Below are 24,289 nucleotides of genomic sequence, written 5' to 3' on the forward strand. Positions count from 1 at the left end.
CATCAGCAGCTAGCACTCATTCAGGGCAACCGATGGATGCAGCCCAACGCCCGGCGATCGGACGGAAGAGATGGATCATGGAAGCGCCTCGAACCAGCGCCTGATGAGGAGCCACCGTGCGCCCCGTACTAGCGATCGAGCAGCTGTACCTGCAGGATCGACACGGAGGTTAAGCCGGTCGACAACGACCGGCCGGCCGTCGGCGATCCGCCAGCAACCACAGCGCATCCAAGGAAACCAAGCAACTAACGGCCCGATCGATCGAGTCGATCGACTGGACTCGTCGTCGTCGTCGTCGTCGTCGTCGATTAAAGCATTCATCATTCATGGACGCACACAGCCAAAGTACTTGTGCCGACGAGAAAGACGAGCCATCGATCGTCGATCGATCGCGGCGTGGAGACCACGCTGGACCGATAATGGGCGGCCGGGGCGACGGATCGGAACGTGGCAACCACCGCACCCGGCTGGACCGATCCACGGCGCGCACGATTAATTGCACATACAACGTGTACTCATCCATCACACCAGCAGCAGCAGCAGCGCGTCGCCCGCCCATGTGGATCAGCAGAAACACGGAGCTGGCTTAGGTTGCCAGCCCAAAAGGCTCGTGTGCGCGGCTTTGCGCAACACATATGGAGGCCGGAGGGCGATGACGGCGCCGCGCCAACGAACGGGCCGACGGGTCAGCGCACGTATCGGTGACGATGGAGCCAGCGAGAAGCGACTCGACGGCGGCCGGCCGCGCGCGCGGGATCGGAGGAAAGCTTGCCGGCGGCGAGACCACGCGCGTTCCTCGAAACCCACAAAAGATGGAGCCACGAGATGTCTAGCTAGTCCGCCTAGCCGCCGCGTGCTAGCTAGCTCTACGCCTCTATGTACGTATACTACGTTTGGTAGAGGTGTAGGTAGTAGGCAGGTAGGTACTCCGTAGTAGAGAGAGAGAGAGAGAGAGAGAGAGAGAGAGAGAGAGTTTTCTGATTGCTATCCAATTGCCAATTGGGTTGTGACGGACAGTGCAAGATTCCAAGGTCCAAGAAAACCATGCATGGACCGGTACCAATCTGTGTCGTAGTACTACGTACCACACACCGCCAATACACTGTCTGCACTGTGCCGCTTGTCGCCGCGCCCGTCCGCGCCGGTTGGCCGTTCCCTGTCACCCGAGATGACTCACCAGTCACCACTGCGCGCACGCGCCTCCCCTCTCTCCTCTCTCCAGCCGTCAAATATTCGCAGGTCCGAGCCAGGCCGCCGCAGGCAACGACGCCGAGCCCAGGCCGGCGGCTACCGAGCGAGCTGATATATACCCCACCCCCGGAGGCGGCCCAGCCCCAGCAGCAGCCAAGCGCCACGCTCCACCGTACCAACCAGCCGTGGTGATCAGTGGTGTTGATTTCCGCTCCGCGGGCGAGTGTGCTCGGCTTTGCTTGCCTGCCGTGGTGCGGACCGGCATCCAGGGAGGATGAAGGTGTCGGCGGCGGTGGCCGCGGCGGCGGCGCTGCTGGTGGTGGTGGTGGTGGTGGCGGCGGCGCAGGCGGAGGCGAGCGAGCTCAAGCTGGGCTACTACGGGAAGACCTGCCGGGGGTGGGAGAACGTCGTGAAGTACCACGTCGCCAAGGCCATCCGGGCCAACCGCGCCAGCGGCGCCGCGCTCGTCCGCCTCATCTTCCACGACTGCTTCGTCAGGGTACGTACCTCGCTCGCCGCCGGCCGCCGTCGTAATTCATCTCCGGAAAGAAGTCGTAGCATTTCAGAAGAATATACTTGGTTGATTGACCGAAAACTGATTAGCTAGAGATCAAATCGTGCACCACCGTTACCAAGGCCAAGCACACAGTGCAGCAAGTTTCTAGCTTAATTAGAAAATGCTGGGACTAGCGAGCAGCAGTAACCTTTGTCCCCTGCAACCACACCTTTTCACAGGTGCCAAGACAGTTCCGCCAAAAACAGCACCCATGCTTATTCAGCAAAAAATACTGTTTTTCTCTCTTCTTTTTGCCTTCAACCATACTCATATCCGTCGACCGAAGCAGCACCTGCATTGTACCACATGTACTACTAATCAGGAGTGGTTACCGAAACTGTCAACGCTAATAACCGTTGTTCTTCAAATCAACCACCTACCTGGAAAGCACATACAACCGACGACGAGAGTCCTAACAGCACACGCCTCCATCGCTTTGAGCTTCGTTACCGATAAGCATGTCTCCAAGTAAAGTTCCTTGCATTGTAGCTTAGCTCCAGCACGCTAGCTGTCCATACAGCTTTCGTTCACCCATCGTCATCAGTGCTGCTGCTGTCCACGAATAGTCTGATGCCGGTCGAGCAGTTTCGTGCGCCGGTTGTTCACTACTCCAACATGGCGCGCAGACTTTCCTTCCTTCTGGCTCACTAGCTAGCTAGCTGGGAGAACCCGTCAGGAATGTGATACTTTCCTTGGGGTACTTAGGCGCATAATCTATTGCCAAGTCCAAGGCTTCCTTTCAGGTAGGGCCCCCAGCAGGGATGGTGTGTCCCTGTCCTTGCTGATTGTGGCTTCCATTACATGTGTTCCTGATTGTTAAATCATAGCTAACATGCAACTACATAGCATGAGTCGATTAACTACAATATCTAGTACGAATAATCAGTCACACTCTCCTTTATTTAGTTTCAATTAGTACAGGGAAAAAAGGTAAAATCTTTGTTGAGAACTAATCAGCTACATAGTACTAGTACATATATCACTGTGCATAGAAGAATTGGCCGTCATACCATACCGGCCATGTCGCTGTTACACATGTGGAAGTTTCTTCACTAATTTGCAAACCCAGGTGGCGCGGAATGAATGGGATGTGGATGGAGCGAGGCTGTTGATTTGTCCTTGCTCATTTTTTATAGCATGAAAAGCAGAGCTGGAAAGGGCTACAAGGAAGAGAAATTAATAAGATGACTAGCATTAGCCACGCACACTTGTATACATCCACATCAATCATTTGCTGCACAAGTCCTCCAGAGCCCCTAATAAAAATATGGCTTATTTGTAGGAAACCTCCAAGGCCCCAACTAGCAATGTTTTTGTTTGAAAAAAGGGCAAGCACTTATTTATAAAATAGTGGGCAGCCTTTTAAAAAAAGGTCCAATATTAAAGCCTGAAACGAAATCAACAGTTTATTTGCTGCAAAAAGATCTTCATTAGAACAATGAACAATTCATCAGTGAGTAATGGTCCAGTAATACAAAAGCCACCCCTGCCGACACTTCATATGAACATCCTTTTCCAACAACCATGCCGAGGACGTTTGAGGTCCAAACAAAGCTATAATTACACGCCCAGTACCGACGAAATGAGTTGCCATGCACACTTGACACGTCACTCTACAGCAACGGCACTATACTGGTTGCTATCAACTAGTTGTTGGGCCATAATTTCATTGCATCGCAGAACGTACTGGTAGTAGGGTTCTTCGCATTAATATGATGTCTTAATAATAATCTCACTTCCAACAGCTCATCATCTCTCGGTTACTGCATCTCTCGGTTACTGTTAGCTTATTAAGCTACACATTGTTGACACTGGTGCTGCAGGGGTGCGACGCGTCGGTGCTGCTTGACCCGACGCCGGCAAACCCGCACACGGAGAAGACGGCGCCGATCAATATCGGGCTGGCGGCGTTCGAGGTGATCGACGAGATCAAGGCGGCGCTGGAGGAGCGGTGCCCCGGCACGGTGTCGTGCTCGGACATCGTGGTGTTCGCCGCCCGGGACGCCTCCAGCATCCTGAGCAACGGGCACGTGCACTTCGACCCGCCCGCGGGGCGCCTGGACGGCAAGGTCTCCCGCGCCGCCGACGCGCAGCGCGACCTCCCGGACTCGACCTTCACGATCGGCGAGCTCATCCGCAACTTCCGGCGCAAGAACTTCACGGTGGAGGAGCTGGTGATCCTGTCGGGCGCGCACGCCATCGGCGTGGGCCACTGCTCCTCCTTCCGCGCGCGGCTGACGTCGCCGCCGAGCCAGATCGTGCCGGCGTACCGCAACCTGCTGTCCGGGCGGTGCGCCGCGGGGGCGGACCCCGTGGTGCCGAACAACGTGCGGGACGAGGACCCGCGCGCGGTGGCGGCGGCGTTCCCGTCGTTCCTGAAGAAGCTGCGGCGGAGCGGGGAGTTTCTGGACAACAGCTACTACCACAACAACCTGGCCCGGATCGTGACGTTCAACTCGGACTGGCAGCTGCTGACGGAGAAGGAGGCGCTGGGGCACGTGAAGGAGTACGCCGAGAACGGGACGCTGTGGGACGAGGACTTCTCCGACGCGCTGGTGAAGCTGAGCAAGCTGCCCATGCCGCCGCGCAGCAAGGGGGAGATCAGGAGCCACTGCCGCGTCGTCAACGGCCACCACCACCACCACTAGCTTCAGCTTCAGTTCCTTGCTTGGACACGATGCTACTACGACGTGCTACGCGTCACCTGCTGCTGCAGGATATGATGCAGCTGAAAACTGTGATTACTGTCTCGTTCGCTCGCAGATCATCGATCGATCGGTTCATCATTTGATTGTTCATCTTGCTGTTGATGCTGTAATGTGATTTTTTTTGTTGTCTTTCTGGTGTTGGGGGATTTTAAGTGATTGATTTGTTATATCATCTTTGCATGGACAAAGTTACAAAAAAAAGTTGGGACATGGGTGTATATGTGAGAATGAACTGCCGTGCAATCAAGTTGGTTTGGACTTTGGACAAGATGAGTCCAATTTTCTTGTATTAAGGATAGATGGTCCAATTAAGAAAGTAAAGTAACTGGCCGATTGGCTGGTTGTGGGGGCTTGGAACAATGCAATTCTCCTCATGTGCATGCCATGATGGGTGGTTGGATTATCTATCTATCTATCTGGGATTCCGGGGTGTCTGGCCTGCACACTGAAGATCCTTGTGCGCACGCTCTGAAAGCCGAATCCATGATGGGCCACATTATGCTACTATACATGTACTAGGACAGTATACTATGTAACTAGCTACAGCACGCGGCTACTACACTAGATTCGTAGCTAGCTGCAGGAGAATAGGAGATACTTTGGGTGCAGATCGAGCACAACCAGAACCAGTCGTCCCCCACTGAACGAAAGGAATGCAGCCAGCAGTGTGGTGCAAAAGTGAAAGGCCGAAAGGGCAATGGTGTGTGGAGTGCACAGTGCTAGATGCAAGGCAGCTCAGGAGCACATCTAGCTGCACATGGAGGCATCATGCCATACATTTTTTTTTCTTTTATGAAAGCAGCATGGCTAGTCATATCATACATCATGAGTACATGATGATGGAGCGGCGGGAGCTGGCTGCAGCTCTCTGGTCCCGCAGTTTAGATGTAGTTCGTCCCTTCACCCAGAGAACAAGCTCTTTGATCCTTCCGAGAGACCGTCACCAATGGGTATCGACATGGCATGATGAAAGACTAGCTTTGATCGACGTGGAGGCGAGGGAACGCGAGAAAAGCAAAACGATGACGCGCTGGCACGCAGTCTGAATGTCTGATGGCGTTTCAGGCTTTGGCAGCATCAGTTCCTCCATGCTTCAATTCATTCTCCGATCCAGGTTTACTTGTTCTCTTGCCTCCACGTCAGCTGGCGATGTCCCATTGGAAAAATGCCGAGCGTTGGATTCGCAAAATAAAGTAAAACTCGTGCCTCTGTTTTGAATATCGATGTTTTCGTTGCATAACTTGAGCGTAAAATGTTCTAGTTTTTTTTAATTACACAGTACAATTTAGACACTCACAACACACGCACACTCATCCCTACTCTATAAGCATCTTTTAAGACTCATTCCTACTCCTATTAGCATCTTTTATAACTTAGCAAAATTTAGAATCTGAGATGCCAGTGAGGTTCCTTTACACCACTAAGCTACAAGCAATGGTCTAAGTTGAAGCGTGGTGTGAAGGAGGTGCCCCGTCTCAACCCAAGCAATTTGGGCTGTAGGGACGCAAACGACTCAATCGGCCCACCTACGGAAAACTTTGGTCTGGCTGAGCTTACTTACTCCGGGATAGCTATATATCACGTGCGTGATTTGAAAACTTGTATCACTTGAAGAATTTTTGCATGAGCACATGGGCCGATGAAGAAAAGGTGCGCGGCCAATTTGGGAGGTCATTATGGCCTGTAAACCTAAAGTATCTTTGCATGTATAGAGGAAGAAAATACTGCGGCCCAATTTAACTTGTCATTATGGCCTGCACACGGACAGTCATGGGGTTGACTTGTCATTATGGCCTTCACACGGACAGACGTGAGGTGCATGTGTCATTGCATATGCAGATTTAGCGGGAGAAACAATTTGTTCTCTGTTTTTTCTTCTTCATTTCCTTTCCTTGTCTGAGAGCTTCGAGCTAGTAAGTTTGATCGAAAATTTTCTCTTCTTTAGATTTCTTTATCCTTTTTTATTTTCTTCTCTTTCCCTATATGTTTATTATCACATTTTTATCCATTTTTTCTTTCTTTTTTCCCTTCTAATTCTCTCTCTCTCTCTCTCTATCTTTTAATTTTCCTTTTCTTTCCTTCTTCTATTTTTTTCTTTATAACCTTAGATAGATATTCTTATGTAACTTAATATTATCTTAATAGTTACACTAGAACTATTTGTAGCTGAAGAATAATTCATATTGGTTTTCATTTGACATGCAGATTCATTTGTTCGTGATCCAAACATGATTAGGTATAATATTTATTTTCTTTATTTCTCCTTTTCTATTCATTTCAGTAATACTAATTTTTTTATTTTCTTTTTCTTAATTTTACTTTTTTAACTAACTTGTTAATTATGTTATAGAATTTATTAAAGGTGTGGATGCGTCGAGTAGAGTTTTTTTAATAATTTATTTTTTATATAGGGACTTGTTTAACATGTGTATACACGCTAATAAGAATATTTGTTAGCGATGTAGTTGTTCTTCATGTACAATTACTCGAGTACGGGTTACTAATTTGTTCGCAATGCCAAGTTGTTTGTTCGTTTTGAAGATTAAATTATTCCATAACATTGACCCATTTGTTCGTAATATTTATTTTTTATTATTTATCTCATACAATTAAATCTCCGTGATGTTTAATATTTTGTTTGTTGTACATTATTATTTATTCATCGTGTTTAACTTTTTGTTCGTAGAAAATAATCATTTATTCATGTTGTTAAAATTTAAAATATTTGCTCCCAGTAGCTGAAAATAATTATTTAGTATTAAAAAATGTTTCAGAAAATATCGTGCAAACATAGGCAAGTGTGGTCTTGTTTAGAAGATCTTATCATAAGAAAGATAATGGTACAATTATAATTTAATTTGGATGCACGGTTTAAGATTTAAGATTTATAAATTCTTTTAGTACAAACTCTCTTTGCATATAGATGATATCATCAATTTATTTTCATCTGCGTGCATGTATTTATTATTTAAGGGCTGTTTGGAATCACGCCTAAAGCGCCATAGCCTAATCTTAGACATACCAGATCACGTTAGGCAAGTATTTGGATGGGGTACTAACCTTAGCGCGGCACGGTTTCTTACTCACGGTCTAAAGGCCTGTTTGGTTTGGCGCCTACGGCGCCGCGACCTGCCTAAGGTGCGGCGGCCGATTCGGCCGCCACACCTGCGGCACGAAAAATACGGCGCGGTGTGGCACCGTAGGCGCCAAACCAAACACGCCTTAACTGCCTCGCCACCGAAAAATCTCGCCACATGTGCGGCGCTCGATTTGGCCGCCGCACCCAAAAATCGCGCCAGCCTCCTCCGTCCCGTCCGCGCCGCCCAGCCTCCTTCCTCCCGTCTGCCACCGCCAGGCAGCCGCCCGCCGCGGCCCCCTCCCCCGGGATCCACCGCGTGGCACTGCCCCCCGCCGCCCGCCAGGCAACCCCGCCGGCCAGGGCACTGCCGCCCGCCTTACATCAACAATCTCTCCTTGATTTCTGTTCTGCTCGAGAGAGGACGGATGGATTCTTGCTCCGTCAGACCGGAGCTGCATCTTTTCTGATCTGAACAAATTTGTTCCCACTGTGCTCTGTGCAGCGGCAAGGCTCGATGATTTGTGATCGAAGGGAGAGATGCTGCCGAGGGATCCGGCGAGTTCGCCATCAGCGATGGGGAGCCCGCTATTGCGCCCAAGAGGCGGCGTCAAGCCTGATGGTCTCGCCTATCTCAGGCGGCCGCAAAGGTGTTCGTGGGAATGCTTCTCAAGTCGTCCACTCCTTTTCAGGCGCCGTCGCATCGCTTAACGACTCCAGTCTCAAGTGCACAGTCTAGAGGAAAGCATGTCCGTGATTATCATGATCAGAGGATACGGTAATTCACGCACCAGATTCCCTGGGGTTTTTGGGACATTTTCTGATGCTGCACCAGGTTTTGTTGCTCTGTTTGAGGTGAATTCGTACGCATTATCTCTGCTTTTGTTTGTCTCCAATCGTTGCTTTTCAACTATACATATCTCCATCTGATTGAGGTGCTTCTGCAGGTGTAAATTTCTGCATCATTTCGTTGTCGTATCATTGCCTTGGGTCCTATATGATCACTGAACTAAGGATAAACCTGGACGGTGGCAAAATATTGTTCAGCGCTGTCATATGATAGTTGCCATTTCAAATTCACATCATTCTTATATTCTAATTAGAACACTATGCATGTTGACAATCTTGCATTCAGACATGATGGTTACTCGATTGAAAATGAAGGATGCATTTTCTTGTACACGGCCGCAAGCTACCTGATCTGTGGTTTCTTAACATGAGAACCAAAAAAAATGGGTTCCATTGTTACTCCAATTTTTTTATGGCATGTCGCCTTCAGTGTGAATAATCAATAATCCAGAATCAAAGATGGAATCAATTGCCCAACCGATGCTGCTGGGAACCAGTGATGTCTTTATCATTTCACATGGTGGCAGTTGAGATATCAAAGTCCATATCATCAGAAATGGAACACGCCAGGAAATGAAATACCTAATGGTTTAGTGATTCGGGGATGTGAGTTGGCTATGTATGGTCGTTTGCTATTTTGTTTAAGTACTCAGGTAATATATGTTCTATTAGCCGTTATTGTGGATATTATTTGCACTTTACAAAGCTGACTTTGCACTTGTACTAGGCTCATCGAGTACTCAGTCAAAGGTGGATGGTGTCAATGGAGGCCGGTTATTTTGCACTTTGTAGGCTGCTCCACTCTTTTGTTAATGAATGAGCGCTTCTTTTGATGGCTGATGAAGATTGATGGTGGTGGTGGTAGCTGCTGCACTTGTTTAGCGCTGTTATGAATATGTTGCACGGCTGCTATGACCATGTTATGTGGTTGTTGTAAATAAGTTATATGCTTATGAACAAGTAGTTATGAACAAGTTATGTGGTTATTAACAAGTTATGCCTTGACGAACAATTTATTATTAACATGATATGTCCTTTCTATATATTTGTTATTATTTACTCACAAATTGCTTACAAAATTGTTTGGCGCGAATGAAGTTAGGCAGTGAATCAAACAGCTACCACACATGTATTGATTTGCCTAACTTGAGTTGTGATAGCAATCCAAACGGCTGCCACACTTTTTCCAGATACGCCTAACGTTAGGCGTGACAACGAACTAAACACAGGACTAAGATGAGGCAGCTTAAGTACACCACGTGTGTTGCAACGTGCTAACATTAGGCTGTGGCGCCCGTGATTCCAAGCAGCCCCTTAAGTACTAACAGCGCTGTGAGATACAGCCCAAAACGCTGTTCCGATAGGGAGAAAATAATGGGCCGAAAATTGCCCTGAGAAAAAGTCCTCACACGCAGCCTGCTTGCCGGCCCGGATAGACCTTGCGAACGAATAGTGTACTCACTCCGTCGTCATCCCAATTCCCAAATCCCAATTCGCAGCTGACCCCCGTCAAAACTGAACAGAGCCGCGAGCCAGACGTGCTTGCAACTCTTGATCCGTCTCGTTGTTCTCCTAATTACCTTTCTCTCCTACATTCCATCCTAATATGGCACGCACCCGCGGGGCCGATAGAATACATTAGCCTCGATGCGAATGGGGATTCAAGTCAACTCGATCCTCACGACCTGGTCCAGACAGAGCAAACAATACAGTACAGGCATGCTATCCTCACTGCCCTGCTGTTCTAATTTGGTCAACTCTGTTCGCGTTGCTGGCAATCTGCTCTGCTGGTGTTGTTTTTTTTTTTGCAAAAGCTCGCATGCAGATCGCGAGCAGCATAAACAATCTGTTATCTGTAGGCGGAATTCTTGTCCTCCTCCGTGCCTCACCTGGGGCTTCCTGCACCTGATGACCACGAGTTGATCGCCGCACGTCCTCGCCGCAGCCGCTTGATAGAGCACGTAGCATGGCGAAGCTTAGCGGCGCCGGCGCCGTGGCACCATCCCTCCTCCTCTGCTGCTGCTGCTGCGTGCTGATCGCCGTCCTCGCCGGGCAGCCGGCGGCGGGCGACGACGCCTTCGAGCGGACCGTGTTCGAGATGGTGAATGTGGCCATCAGGGGCAACGCCACCGTCCAGGGCGACCCCCGCGTCGGCCCCGCCCTCATCCGCTTGCTGTTCCACGACTGCTGGGTGAATGTAGGTGCACGTTGCTCGTCGATAGATTCATGTTCTTTCAGCTTACTTTCTACGTACTCAGCTGTGATGATTATCGATCGTGTCGTCTTGTACAGGGCTGCGATGGATCCGTGCTCCTCGACAAGACGCCCGCCGACGGGGCGCGCACCGAGAAGACGGCGGCCAGGAGCATCGGCCTCGGCGGCTTCGACCTGATCGACGCGATCAAGGCCCGGCTCGCCGCGGCCGGCGGCGGCGCCTCCTGTGCCGACATCCTCGCCTTCGCGGCGCGCGACGCCGCGACCGTCCTCAGCGGCGGGAGGATTCGCTACGCCGTCCGCCGCGGGCGCGGGGACGGCGTGGCGTCGTCCGCGGAGGCCGCCGACGCCGCGCTCCCGGGCCCCGTCTCCAGCTTCGCCGAGCTGGAGGAGAGCTTCGCCGCCAGGGGCCTCGGCAAGGGCGACCTCGCCGCCCTCTCTGGCGCGCACGCGGTCGGCGCCTGCCACGGCTCCTCCTTCGCCGACCGCCTCCGCCCGTCCGTCGCGGCCGCCTACCAGATCAACGGCACGTACCAGCTGGCCCTCGTCGCGCGGCAGAAGCTGCTGCTGCTGCAGAATGCGAGCGACTCGGCGACGACGATGATGAACAACGTGCGCGACATGGACCCGGCGTTCCGCGCCGCGTCCAGCTACAGCGGCGTCGGGGTGGACACGGCGGCGGCGGGCGCCCTGGACAACAGCTACTACACGGCCAACCTGCAGAACATGGTGCTGCTCAAGTCGGACTGGGAGCTCACCCAGGACGAGGACACCTTGGCTCGTCTGGTCGCCTACAGGGACGACGCGGCGAGATGGAACAAGGACTTCGGCGAGGCCATGGAAAGGCTCAGCAGCCTGCGGCCGCCCGTGGGGGCGCGCCTCGAGATCAGGAAGACCTGCAGGCTCACCAACCTGAGTCCCGGACGAGCAGTGGTGCACGCACTGAAAAGCTTCCTAAGAAGACGTTACGATCAGATATCTGGTTTGCTGAAATATTTCAATGCAGGCTTGATGTAAATCAGTCTTGATCAGATATCTGGTTTGCTGAATTTTTTCCTCCTACTAGAAAAAAAGGGTTGTTTGTTCGTTACTACAAATATTTAAAAATGATTGTGAACATCCCAGATAGACAAATCCATGAATATGTAGCCATGTAAATCAGGATTTGTTTGTTTGTTACCACAAAAATGACTCTGAACTTTTGTTTACATCATGCACTCACCATCTGAGGTACTAAATTTTAAATGCTGGAAGCCTGGAACACTCATATCGCCAAATATGAGATTTAGTTTTTCCCATCTAAGCAGATCCATGAATTCTCTACTCCAGAATCCAGATGCATGTCGAAACGAACTGACTGATGTAAGTTTGGGATCCCCAACATTTTGGCTAGTTCATCTTCAGCATGATATTGCACAGTAACGCATGACTAAATCTATCCTGAGCTAGGCTGAAGACTGAAGTAACCAGGTAACCACACAAACATGGACTCGTTAACATGACACCTGTAAGCTAAAGAAAGGGAGGAACCTGCAGCAGTGCAGCACTGATGAGAACGAAGCTCCATTGTGCCGGCAGGGGAGGCAGCAGATTTCTGATAATCGGACATTCGAACCCCCGTCTGAACCGGTGGACTACCATGGCATCAGGCTGCTGCTGGCTTGCTGCAGCAGCGTGCCGCGGTCTTGATCTGCTGGAGTTCACACCCTCCGTCTTCGGAGCTCGGGACCCTGACAAGGACGACCAGACGCCTCGCAGGAGCGCCGCCGCCGCGACGCGTTCCGGGCATGCTCTTCGTTGGTGCCGCGGCGAGCTCGGTGATTGCGGCCTTGCCTGCAGCCTGCTGCGCCAATTTTCAATGCCTGATGGGGGTGGCATTTTGCCTCCAAACTCTCGATGAGTACACAATTTTCAAACAGGCCCTTGGATCTTTACAAGTGGCCCATCTTCCAATTGGGCTGGGCCATTCCCCTAACTTTAGCTACTTTAGTTTGGTTCGTACAACAAAGCAGGAAGTAGCCTAGACCTATCTATAACCTTGGCCACGAGGAGTGTCCTCGTGACCACCCGCTCGTACGCCTTGCTAAAAAGTCCATCCAAAAATCCAGTGGGACAAAACAGATGGAGAAAGGAGCACCCACGCCTAGCAGGTCCACACATATATGACGATGATAATCCAGCCAGTGATTGACTTCTATCCTAATGATGATGAGGGTCTTTGGCGACGATGAAGGCAAAGGCTTCATTCACTTGACTTTGTCGAGCCTCGTTGTGTCCTCAGATCACTCTTCGTCGTAGCCGATGTAGTCGAAGTAGGGGATGCAGCGTAGTCGACGTAGTCAAGGTAGAGGAAGAAGAAGCGACGTTGCATTGGTTCTGCTGAAGCCAACAATACCTTTGGGTCTCTGCCTGCAAGCGTCGGGCAAGACTTATCAGCCTGGAGGTGCTAGTCCACTATGGTGCTGGTCCACCATCGTCACGCCATAGCCCCTCTTGTCCGGGGTTTGCAGTGGAAGCTGCAAAAGGTGCTTCGCTCGCAGTCGAAGCAGATAATATTGAGGTAGACGGCAAGCCCCTCAAACCGAATTGCGAGGTTGAAGGCGAAGTGATGGCAGAGGTAGGCGGCGGGCTCCGCGAGTCGAACTAGGCGCCGAGGGTGAATGCCGAAGTAGTCGTCTCTAAAGTAGACATCAGCTCCTCGAGTCAAACTGCGTCGACGAGGGTGAAGGTTGGAGTAGTCGTCGCCGAAGTAGACGGCGAGCCCCTCAAATTGAACTGGCCAACGAAGGTAAAGGCTGAAGTAGTCATCGCCGAGGTAGATGGCGAGCCCCTCAATTTGAACCATGTCGACAAGGGTGAAGGCTAAAGTAATCATCACCGAAGCAGAGGGCGAGCCCCTCAAGTCGAACCATGTCGATGAAGATGAAGGCCGAAGTAATCGTCGCCGAAATAGACAGCGAGCCCCTCGAGTCGAACCGTGTCAGCCATCACAGTGCCGATGTAGGTGACGATGCCTCGTGCCGAAGGCTGAAGAAGTCGCATGAAAATGCACCATTTATCAAGCATACAAACTTTTCCTGTACGAAGCTCATTTGGTTAGAAACCAATATTCAAACAAACGAAGAATCTTGTCTACCCTTCATATCATGTCCTTCGGCTAGGAACGAAGCATCATAGATATTAATATCCAAACTAGAGACGCTAGAAGCAATAGGTGACGAACACATCTACATGCAACGTGAATCATCCACGCTTGCCTCCATTCACGGAAGCTAAATCAAAGCCAGTGTATTAATTTCCGAAGCCGAACGGCTTCGGGAATCATCCACACTTTGCCCTCCACCGAAGCCGTACGGCGGGAAGCCATTATGGCCCAGTATATTTTTGCGGGCTGGAGCCGCACGTCCCTTCCGCAGCACGTGCGAAGCTAGGCACTGGCACCGAAGAGGTCAATTTGTGACAAAACCTCTTGATCAATGAGGTTAATTTCTGACAAAGCTCCTGACCTAAAAGATCAATTTCTGATGATTTAAGAGGTCAATTTCAAATGAAGCCCCTAACCGAAGAGGTCAATTTCTGATGAAGCCTATGACCGAAGAGATCAATTTCTGATGAAGCCCCCGACCAAAGAGGTTAATTTCTGATGAAGGCCCTAGCCAAAGAGGACAATTTCAAATGAAACCCCTGGCTAAAGAGGTCAATTTCTGATGAAGCACCTTATCGAAGAGATCAATTTCTGATGAAAGCCGAATGACCGATGAAGTCAATTTCTGACGAATGCGCATGACTGGTGAAGTCAATTTCCGACGAAAGCCCATGACGCTGATAGCTTGTTGTTTTTTCAACAATAGTGCAAAGGCTATGGATAGAATTTCACCATTCCGAAGTTGATAGTTAATATACCCGCAAAACCTTCGGCATTTCAATCGAGAGGGTTCTATTTTTCATTTGTACGAATACCTTCGGCCTTTCGCTCGAGAGGGTTTTGTTTTTTATTATGCGGATGCCTTCAACTCTTGGCTTGAGAGAGCTCCGTCTTCAGCACGAGTAGTCTTGGCTCCACACTCTGGTGCAACGAATGCAACGTGATGCAAAGATTGCAATATGAGATGAATGAATGAATGTATGCTATTGCAATGAGAGCAAAAACGATGGATAAACTGTAAGATACTCAAGGCTCAACGTTCGATTGAGTCTTACTTTTCTTATCACGCAGTACCGAAGTCCCAATAAAATTATAGGGGACTAATCGTGATGAAGTGTAATAGATAGAAAAAACTGATTGATATGGCATAGCCATTTCCGAATCAATAATAGACTAAGATAACCGAGGCTCCATACAAAATTTTTTACTTCGGAAGAAAACCAATAACCCGAAGGTAAGACCCTTAGTGTAAAGAGCCTGCAAAGAAGGAGAAGTGGTCCTTCAAATCCGAAGGGTTAGCATAAGCATATAATCAAGTAAGGCTTTATGAAGGGTAATTCACAAATGTGCCGATAGGCCAAGGGACACATATTTGTTTCATGACTAAGCGGGGCACTGGACATCGTTATCCTAAAACTAAGGTGGATTGTGCCCGCTTATTTTAGGTATTTCAGCTCCTTTCGCCGATGACAACACCTCTTTGAACCGAATGGGTAAGTTGCTTCGGCGCTGCGAACCTTCCTTTTTAGAAAATGATATTTTATTTTGCAAAGAGATAAAAGCCCTTAAGCGTAACACTGCTTCAGCGATTTGAGCGAAGGGTAAGCAGTTGATTTATAAATAGTGCTAGTGATCATGAAATGAAGAGTAAAAATGCATTGCACAATCTTTGATGTTGAAAAGTAAGACTTTGGTAGGATAGCATCATTTATGTTGACCGAAGGGTGTAGAAGCAACGAGTACTTGGCTATCTCAGCTAGCTTGACCGCATGTTCCTCCGAAGGTACTAGTTTCAAAACCTGAGTGGCCGAAGACCTTTTTTTATTTTATCAGGGGAGATTTAAACCAAAGGCACCCAGCAAAAATGATGCTACGAAGGAATCGATGAACCTGTGACCCAAAAGGGTTAGACGTCACCTGTTCCAGTTCCTCTGTGAATTATCCGAAGCCGACCTGCTGCTTCTTATATTTATAGAACTGAAACCGAAGGGTCCATTTATCCAAGAAGTGACGAAATGAACCACCGAAGATTAAAGAATAATAATTGTTGGCTGCATATTATTCACTTTCAACAATTCCTTGAAAACCAAAAGAATTGTCCATTTTACTGTCAAAATAATCCGCTTTCACAGTAGATGAAGGCCCTGGGATTGTTCCTCTCCCACAATTATTTTTTGAGAGCTTGTCTGTGTGTGTATACGCCTTTTTGCTGTACACCAAAACCCGTTCTTGGATGTTGAAGCTCAGTTGCAAACATGGAAACCGAAGCTCAACGAAGAAAGTGTGCAACCGAAGCCCAACAGTACAGACCGAAGGCCCCTGGGTGGTATTGGAAACTAGCGTAGCTTTGATTAGTGGTCTATTGTGCTTCTCACCGAAGGAGATAAAGAATGGAAATAAGAGTATAGGAGATAGAAAAGGTATGAACGAGATATAAAACACGCCGGAATTGATAAAAGTATAGGTGTACTCGTGGAAGAATTAATCTATTCCTCCACTCTTAGCTTGCTAGTTGGTGCTCGGATGCAATTGTTTTTCAGATGCAACCATAACATATTGAAGAGACTGTAAAGCATAAAGCATAAAAAAACAAAGTGGGTGCGTTGGTTGCTGAGTTACCTCCGGATCGATCCCTGGTCCGCCCTGCGCATCAGTATTTTTGCAAAACTGAGTACCTGTGTGCGGGGGCGCTGGCCGGAGCTGGTTGAGCGCGTCGCGGGCCGAAGCTGGGGGCGCGCGTCGCGGGCTAAAGGGTGGCCGCGCACGCCACGGGCCGAAGCTGGGGCAGGGTGGCCGCGCACACCACATGCCGAAGCTGGGGCCGCGCGTCGCGGGCCGAAGGTGGCTGAAGGTGCGCTCTTGGCTGGGCTGAAATTGTACCGAAGGTACATCCCAGTATCGGATTTTTTTAAAAAAAGGGCTAAAAAAATTTAAATTCGAAAAGGGGTGCCGATTCGACAGATTTCGGAAAATGGATACCTCCCGCCCGATCAACGGACGGAAGGCGTGGGGCCGGGGACCTCCTGCCCATCCAACGGGCGGGAGTTCCAAAATTTTTTCAGGCCCCTCCCGAGGGCCTCTTCGCGAATAAGAAAAGTTTCTTATTCGCGAAGAGACCCCTGACGCGGGCGACGGGGCGTCCCGCCCGTTGGGCGGGCGGGAGGTCCCCCCACGCTATATAAACCCCCACCTGGTCCTAAATTCCCATTTTATTCAGCAAAAACCAGAAAAAAAGAAAGGGAGGAGAGGAAGGGAGAAGAGGAAGCGGCGAAGCTCTGCTCACACGTCGGTTTGGAGGTATATTCTCATTCTAGTCGTATAATTACTTAAAAATAACTATAATCTAGGGAATATTTTTTAGGATAGTTATATTTTGAATAGTTTTTAGTATTTTCAATTATTTTTAGTATAATTAATATTCTGAATAGTTTATAATGTGAAAAATATAATCCAAGAATCGCTGAAAGTTAGGATCGTTGTGTATTAATATGCAGTATAACTACTTTATTAGTGATTGACAGATATATCTTCCGAGAAGGGTACTTTCAATATATATTACGGAGAAGGAAATGTGATTTATGGACCGAATGGGGTAGATTTAAGTAAATTTAACTGTATGGTCAGAGGAATTACCAGACCGCACGAGAGGATATTTGAATCCCTATACAACTGGTTAATGAGCGGATTAAGGATTAATTAGGAGACATACACTGTGAGTGCCTAGTGCGTTATAAATCGTACCACTCACGCTTTGATCTGGGAGCTGATGCCACTTGAAAGCAACGAGGATTGATTAACTTATCTGCAAAATGCAAGTCATTGGCAATGACCACTGGTACTCCTTGTCAGTGTGCACCAGAAGCCGTTGATAAACATTGAAGCTGCTCGGGGGGATGAAAATATTGATGAAGAAATTGAGCAGCCAAACATTAAGGCAGGTGGCACCGCAGCACCTCAATGCGTGGCTGACGAGGGGGAGAACATACCCCTTATTGTTGAACAGCTGCAAGATGAAGAACGTGAATTGGATGAAGCAATGAATGCCGATTCGTCTGATGATGACGAGGAATGGGTAAGCAGCGACTTCAGTCATCTTATCGTAGATGAGGGATCCAGCGTGTCTTGGGATTGCAGGGAGAACGAAGTTGTGCAGGGTGCGAGGTACCACTTAATTGATGAGGTGAAGAAAGCTGTTAAGTGTTGGTCTCTCTCTTATGCGAGAGTTCAAAACGTGGAGTGCAAGTCTCATAAGTAAGATGTGGTATGTGTGAAAGAGGGCTATCCATAGCGGGTGCATGCCTATAAGGGCAAATGGAAAGATTATTGGGAACGCTCAATTTTCAATCAGCACACTTGTCATTTGCCGAGCGTGAAGAAGTCCCATCGCAACCGTACATCCCATTACTTCAGGAAGGAGACAATTGCTAGCACCTGGCAGTATAAGATCTATGGGTTCCGTATAGTTGGATCGTTCACTGAGGCAGCGAATCCTGTGATCTATATTCCAGACCCGAGAATAGCTCGGGTTAAGAGAGAGCGCCGTCAGACACGGCGTATTCGTAATGACATGGATGAGTCAGAGCTCCATACGAGGATATAGCGCTGCAGTGCATGTAACCAGAGTGGACACACGTATAAATGTTGTCCGAACAATGATGCTGGGCCTAGTTCTGCTGAAGCTGGCCCTACAGGTGATGCTACAGATGGAAGACCTCTGGTTGCATCAAGGAGTGGGAGACGTCGCCGATCGAGTGCTACTACGACATCAGGCATCGTTTAGTTGTAATTTTATTTGAACGTTGTTTGCTCATGTGTAATATTTGCCGCGTTGAGTTTGTATCACACCTGGATGTGTATTTGTAATTTTAACAGACCATTACATATATTTGTAATATTTGCCGCATTGACTTTTAACAGATCATTATGTGTGTTTGTAATTGTAACTGTGACTTGGCATTTGTATATTTAAACTATTTTTTATCATACTATTTTATTTTTAATAGCTTGATGTATCGTACTATCATAATATTTGGATTCTACGTTGCAAAATGTTATCTCTTAACCATTTTCATACGAGTTTTAGATACCGTAATCTTCTTCGTAAAATTGAACTAAATTTTTTTATGTATACAAAAGAGTATGACGAATAAATCTTATATTTGAAAAAAGTATATATTTTAAATAGTTTGTAAAATATAAATTCGATTAAATAGTTTGTAAAACATAAATTCCATCAAAACCATCAAAAAAATAAGGAGGGAACCTCCCGCCCGTTGGGCAGGCGGGATGCCTCAGGGGTCTCTTCACGAATAAAAAACTTTTTTATTCGCGAAGAGGCCCTCGGGAGGGGTCTGGAAAAAGTTTTGGAACCTCCCGCCCATCCAATGGGCGGGAGGTTCCCGGCCCCATGCCTCCCGCTCGTTGATCGGGTGGGAGGTACCCATTTTCCGAAATCTTTCGTATCGGCACCCCTTTTCCGAATTTAAATTTTTTTAGCCTTTTTTTTAAAAAAATCTCCCAGTATCCTGCCTCTCGTAAAAAACCAACCGATTGCATAAACAAAGGGTAAAGCACAATTACAGATCAATACCAAAGGGTAAAAAATGAACTTTGAGTTAGCACCGAATGCATCAACACCGAAGGTATTTTTGACTGAGCCACCGATGAGGGATGGAAAATTAATTCCAAAGGGTGAAAACCAACTCCGAGTCACTGATGAATGATGAAAAATTGATTCCAAACAAACCGCAAGAACCTTCAGGGTTGAAAAATTGATTCTGAAAGGGTAAAAACCAACCCCGGGTCACCGACGAAGGTGAAAAATTGATATCCGAAGGGTGAAAACTAACTCCGAGTCACCGAAGGGTGAAAAATTGATTCTGAAAAGTGAAAACCAACCTCGAGTCACCAACAAAGGGTAAAAACAATTCAGAATCACCGCTGAAGGATCAAACCAAGTCACCTCAATAAATTCTACTGAGATGAGATCGGAGGGTGCGAACCTACGAAAGTATTCTTTCTACCGAAGGTTTTGTGCGAAGGTACTTCTCACCTCTCTTTTCTTTCTTCAGTATTTTTTTCTCGAACCAAACACACGGTGAACGCCAAATTGTTGGGGATATAACTCCGCCAAGAAGTCAAGAGGGGGAGAGAGAGAGCTCGGAAGGTGTTGAGGAGTGCTCGAGTCCCCTCATCTTGATCGCATGAGTCCTTGATATAGAGGAGGCTTGGGTTGGTATTTTACCCCAAGCCCTCGATAAGTACACAATTCCTAAACAGGCCCTTGGACCTTTACAAGTGGCCCATCTTCCAATTTGACTGGGCCATTCCCAACAGGCCGAACGGATGCAGCACTTCCACGCCACGAACACATTTGGCCACGCTCGCGCCACCACTGGCCATCGTCGCCGGCGAAGTGAGCAAGTCGCTGCTTCTCCTGAGCCACCAGACCACGCAGGTCTGCGGCCACCGCCTGCCGCGCACGACTGGTGACGAAGACGGAAGACCGAAGACGGACGCTATTGAGGATTTAGATGCTTGCAATCTGAACCGCACAGGGCAGACCCGACGGCTTCTAGGCACCCAACACCTGGTCGGTATCTGAGATACCATCTGGTCCTGCCCGGCCAAGGCGTGCCGGAGCGGCGCCGGCGTCAGGCCGTCCCTGGCTTCCACCCAGGGGCGGACCCAGGATTTTAAACATTGGTATTCAAAATTTTGAAGAGCAAAATTTTTTGACAGCCTAAATCCTAGTTTTTGGCACGTGTACTTGATTGTAGCATCAATTTAACACTAATTGACTAAATGTACAATATATCAGTACTGCCAATTTTATCTAGCAAGTTTTTTCTCTTCTAATTTATGCAATTGATATTTTTACACCGATATACAAGTCTAAGAAGTATAATTAAATTTTGGAACCACGACAAACTTGAAAACGGAGGAAAAAGAGCAAATCACTAGCTGATGCCCTTGTCGTGCGCTGGTGCGCTCGCCGCTGGGCTGCCACCGGCCACCGTGGAGGCGCGGAGCCCCTGCAAGCCCTGCGCATGCGCGCACACGCGCTGGCGCGCTCGGCCATTGCTGCCTCCACGGCGCCCGTGCAGGATCTGCGCGCCCGCGCTACCAGTTAACTACAAGCCTAATTAATTAGCTAAGTTTAGAGCCATGTGACATTGTAGTTGTACGATTTTCTTAGGAGTTCTCCATATTCCATTTAAACAAAACAATCTTGTATTTATCCAAGCATATATAACAACAAAAGATATGATTAACATTCTCAAAAGATTATGATAACACCATTTCTAAAGTTAAGCGACTAAGCAATTCTACCCAACAAAAGATAACTAAAACTAGGTGTTCAAGGCTTGGGTGAAAAGACTAGGTCAATCCTTAATAGGTATTCCCGTCAAGTTATGCAATTCGACGAATAAAGTAAGTGAATTATAATGCTATTATTGGGATATAAACAGAGTATGTAGGGGGAAATTCCACTTGCCTTCCTCGCCTAACCGCTGCGTTTCTCTTTGAACTGCAACGTTTGTCCTTCCTCGAATGGCACGTTGTCTACGCCATCACACAAGCAAAACATACAATAAACAAGAAACAACATAATAAACAGTACAAATAGAATAGGATAAGATGATAAAGATGTTGAGCATGATGCAAGGATCACGTGAGCGCGAGAATCGATAAAATTGGAGTTAGAACAAGAAACATGTGGCTAAAACAAGGTTCCAATAGCTTATCTGCGAGGATTTTAAAGTTACAGGGGCTAACAAAAGAAAACTAAGGGCTAAAATGAAAATAAACTAAAGATATAGGGGTTAGACTAGAAAAACAAAGGGGCTGGACTGCGGGTTCTAATATATAGAAGATCAGGGGCTAAAACATAAGGAAAAGGATCTAACAATAATTATCTTAGAACTAACTACGACGGTGGTTTATTTTGAACAAACCGAGAGGCTCTTTTGCAAAAAGGCTTGGACGGTGGGGATGTGTTGACCGGTATTGACCCGGTTCGATTAAACTTAGGCCGTCGGATCACGATCTGACGGTGCAGAGCGGCCGGGGCGGCTTGGCTCGTGCGGCTGCGGCTCTGATGGTCGGCTGGTGGCACGGGACGGCTCGGCTCAGCACCGCGGCTCGGCTGGGCGGCTCTGGTGGAGGCGAGGCGCTCGGCGGGCGGCGCGCGGTGGTGGGTGGCCGGCGAACTTGCCGGAGTTCACCGTCTTGGTGCTCGTCTCGGGTTGCAGAGGGGTGGTGAGGTCGAGGAGGCACTGGCGAAGATGAAGGTGAGGCCGACGGGGCGGTGCGGTGGCCGGAGGTGAGCCCACGGCGGTGAGGCGCGGCCGAGGAGCTCCGACGAATAATCGCGGGCGAGGGAGAGCGAGAGAGAGGAAGGGAGCGGGCTGGTGGAGATCCCCACCGCATGACGGAGCTTCGGCGGTGGTCGGAGTCGACAAGGTGGCGATGGAGCGGCGTGACGGCGGTGATCCGAGCGTGGTGGCGCGGGAGCAGTGGTGGTGGGGTGGAGCAAATGGGCGAGCAAAGGAAGGGTTTGGAAGGGGAGAGCAGAGAGCTTGGGCGCTCGATTTATAGGGAGAGGGAGGAAGAGGGAGAGCCGGCAGGGGAGGGAGCGTCGGCAGTGATGGCCGGCCATGAATGCGAGGTGATAATGGCGTCCGTTACAAGCGGAGGGAGAGAAACGGAAGGGAGGAGGCGAGGGGTGCGGTGGCACTTCAAGGTATTGAAGAGGACGGCGGGGTGCAGAGAGGAGGGAGAGGAGCAGGCGCGGGAGATGAGCGTCTGGCGGCGGGTCGTGCGGGTGGTGAAGGCGGGCGACCGGAGGTGGAAGGAAGCCCCGACAGGTGGGCCCCACCTATCGGTGAGTCAGAGAGAGAGCAGGAGGGAGTGGAGGAGGTGGATCGGAGCGGGGGGAGCAGCTGGGCTGGGCAGGGCGGGTTGGGCTGAGCAGGGAAGGAAAAGAAAAAAGAGAGAGAGGGAGAGAAGAAAGAGAGAGGGGAGGTGGGCTGGCCTGTAGAGAGAAAGAAAGGGAATTTTTTTCCTCAAAACTGGCTGTTACAATGATCACTGAGCTCAAATTGCAAGAAGAATATAATAGCTGACAAAAAAATCGAGTAAGCGAAGGCTCGGAAATTCGAATGTCCCTGATTACATTTGTGGAACATAGCTTGGAAATACTGATTAAAATGTAGTCAAATTTAAAGCAGCAAGAAGTCGATCAGGGATTGCAAATAATTAATGTTTTTCTTCCAATTCATCATACACCTCTCAAGTTACAGCAGTTAACAACGAATAATAATAATAATCGTATTGAAACATCGAGATAGAAACCGACAAGGAATATCCGGTGCATTGCAAATTGAAATATCACATTGTTGCAATGCATGAGATGCAGTGGTAGCAGCTCGGTGTCTGGCTTAATCAGCTAGCTATTGACGACGTTGCAGTACTTCCTGACCTGGCCGGCCGTCCCGGTGAGCACCTGGATGCCGCCCATCTTCACGAGCGCCGCCGCGAACTGCCCCATCCACGTGGCGGCATCGCCGGAGTTGTTGGCCACCTTGGCCGCCGTGTAGCTGCTGTTCATGAGCTGCTGGTCCGACACGAAGAGCACCTGCCCGGTCACCAGGTTGCCGTAGTACTGGTTGCTCAGCACGTTCGGGTCCGTCACGCGGTTGTTGTTCAGCACCGGGTCGCCGCCGCCGCTGCCCGGCGCCGGGCACACGGTCTTCAGAGCGGCGGCGTAGGTGCCGTTCATCGTCGGGTCTACGGTCGGGTAGAGGCGGCCGTTGACGAAGGAGCAGTGCGCCTGGCCGAAGGAGTGCGCGGCGGAGAGCGTGACGAGGTCGTCGACGCTGAGGCCCTTGGCGGCGAAGTTGCTGATGAGCTCCTGGAGCTTGAAGATCGGGGACGGGATGTTCTGGAGCACCTCGATGAAGTTGGAGACGACCCCGTCGCGGCGGCCCGAGGGCATGGCGAAGCTGGCGAAGCCGCCGGAGACGACCGCCGAGTCACGCGCCGCGAAGGCGAGGATGTCGGCGCAGGAGACCACGCCGGGGCATACGGACTCCACGGCGGCCTTGATCTTGCTCACGGCGTCGTACCCGCGCAGCGCGATCGCCTTCTTCTCCACCTGCGTGTTGTTGCTGGTCGGGTCGAGCAGAATGGAAGCGTCGCAGCCCTGCAAAACCCATCGATTTTACCCTGTTCATATCTGCCTTTCAACCTCAACAATTTTTGGATAATATTTGCTGGTTCCTACTACGAAGCAATAAGACGATGTGGATTACCCTGACAAAGCAGTCGTGGAAGAAGAGGCGCATGAAGGCGGCGCCCATGGTGGGGTCGTTCCTGATGATCCCCTCGGTGACGTTGCGCACCGTCGCCTCAGCCTGCGGGCAGGACGAGCCGTAGAAGTTGTTCTGCAGCGGTGACTGCGCCAGCGACGCCGTGCTCAGGGCAGCAGCCACGACGAACGCCATGAGCAGCATGGTCTTGCATGTCAACGGTGTCGCCATCGCCAT

General features: G+C 49.4%; 3 protein-coding genes and 1 long non-coding RNA gene across 4 annotated transcripts; 3 read left to right on the forward strand and 1 right to left on the reverse strand.

Annotated features, from left to right (window-relative positions):
* Window positions 1-1,202: 1,202 nt before the first annotated feature.
* On the forward strand, window positions 1,203-4,815 carry LOC112887340 (peroxidase 2-like). Its single transcript, XM_025953484.1, has 2 exons — window positions 1,203-1,690; window positions 3,571-4,815. Exons 1-2 carry the CDS (start codon window positions 1,466-1,468, stop codon window positions 4,393-4,395), a joined length of 1,050 nt encoding a protein of 349 aa, XP_025809269.1. The 5' UTR covers window positions 1,203-1,465; the 3' UTR covers window positions 4,396-4,815.
* Window positions 4,816-7,719: 2,904 nt separating this feature from the next.
* On the forward strand, window positions 7,720-9,409 carry LOC112886749. The gene is made up of 3 exons (XR_003227422.1): window positions 7,720-8,386; window positions 8,479-9,033; window positions 9,108-9,409. It is a non-coding gene; the product is annotated as an uncharacterized LOC112886749 (long non-coding RNA).
* A 909-nt stretch (window positions 9,410-10,318) lies between these two features.
* On the forward strand, window positions 10,319-11,807 carry LOC112887649 (peroxidase 2-like). The gene is made up of 2 exons (XM_025953882.1): window positions 10,319-10,577; window positions 10,673-11,807. The coding sequence occupies exons 1-2, from the start codon at window positions 10,347-10,349 to the stop codon at window positions 11,609-11,611; spliced, it is 1,170 nt and encodes a 389-aa protein (XP_025809667.1). The 5' UTR covers window positions 10,319-10,346; the 3' UTR covers window positions 11,612-11,807.
* An 11,338-nt stretch (window positions 11,808-23,145) lies between these two features.
* LOC112888109 (peroxidase 2-like) lies at window positions 23,146-24,289 on the reverse strand. The gene is made up of 2 exons (XM_025954461.1): window positions 24,056-24,289; window positions 23,146-23,946 (listed from the first exon to the last, which is right to left on the reverse strand). Exons 1-2 carry the CDS (start codon window positions 24,287-24,289, stop codon window positions 23,191-23,193), a joined length of 990 nt encoding a protein of 329 aa, XP_025810246.1. The 3' UTR covers window positions 23,146-23,190.

This window comes from Panicum hallii, chromosome 3 (genome assembly GCF_002211085.1).
Source record: "Panicum hallii strain FIL2 chromosome 3, PHallii_v3.1, whole genome shotgun sequence".
In the NCBI taxonomy this organism is placed as follows: domain Eukaryota; kingdom Viridiplantae; phylum Streptophyta; class Magnoliopsida; order Poales; family Poaceae; genus Panicum; species Panicum hallii.

Excerpts from the sequence above, each read along its gene's own strand:
- LOC112888109 (XM_025954461.1), bottom strand. The coding sequence starts at position 24,289 with ATGGCGATGGCGACACCGTTGACATGCAAGACCATGCTGCTCATGGCG. Across the intron at positions 23,947-24,055 it reads TCCACGACTGCTTTGTCAGG|GGCTGCGACGCTTCCATTCT; the intron begins GTAATCCACATC and ends TGGGTTTTGCAG.
- LOC112887340 (XM_025953484.1), top strand. The coding sequence starts at position 1,466 with ATGAAGGTGTCGGCGGCGGTGGCCGCGGCGGCGGCGCTGCTGGTGGTG. Across the intron at positions 1,691-3,570 it reads TCCACGACTGCTTCGTCAGG|GGGTGCGACGCGTCGGTGCT; the intron begins GTACGTACCTCG and ends CTGGTGCTGCAG.
- LOC112887649 (XM_025953882.1), top strand. The coding sequence starts at position 10,347 with ATGGCGAAGCTTAGCGGCGCCGGCGCCGTGGCACCATCCCTCCTCCTC. Across the intron at positions 10,578-10,672 it reads TCCACGACTGCTGGGTGAAT|GGCTGCGATGGATCCGTGCT; the intron begins GTAGGTGCACGT and ends CGTCTTGTACAG.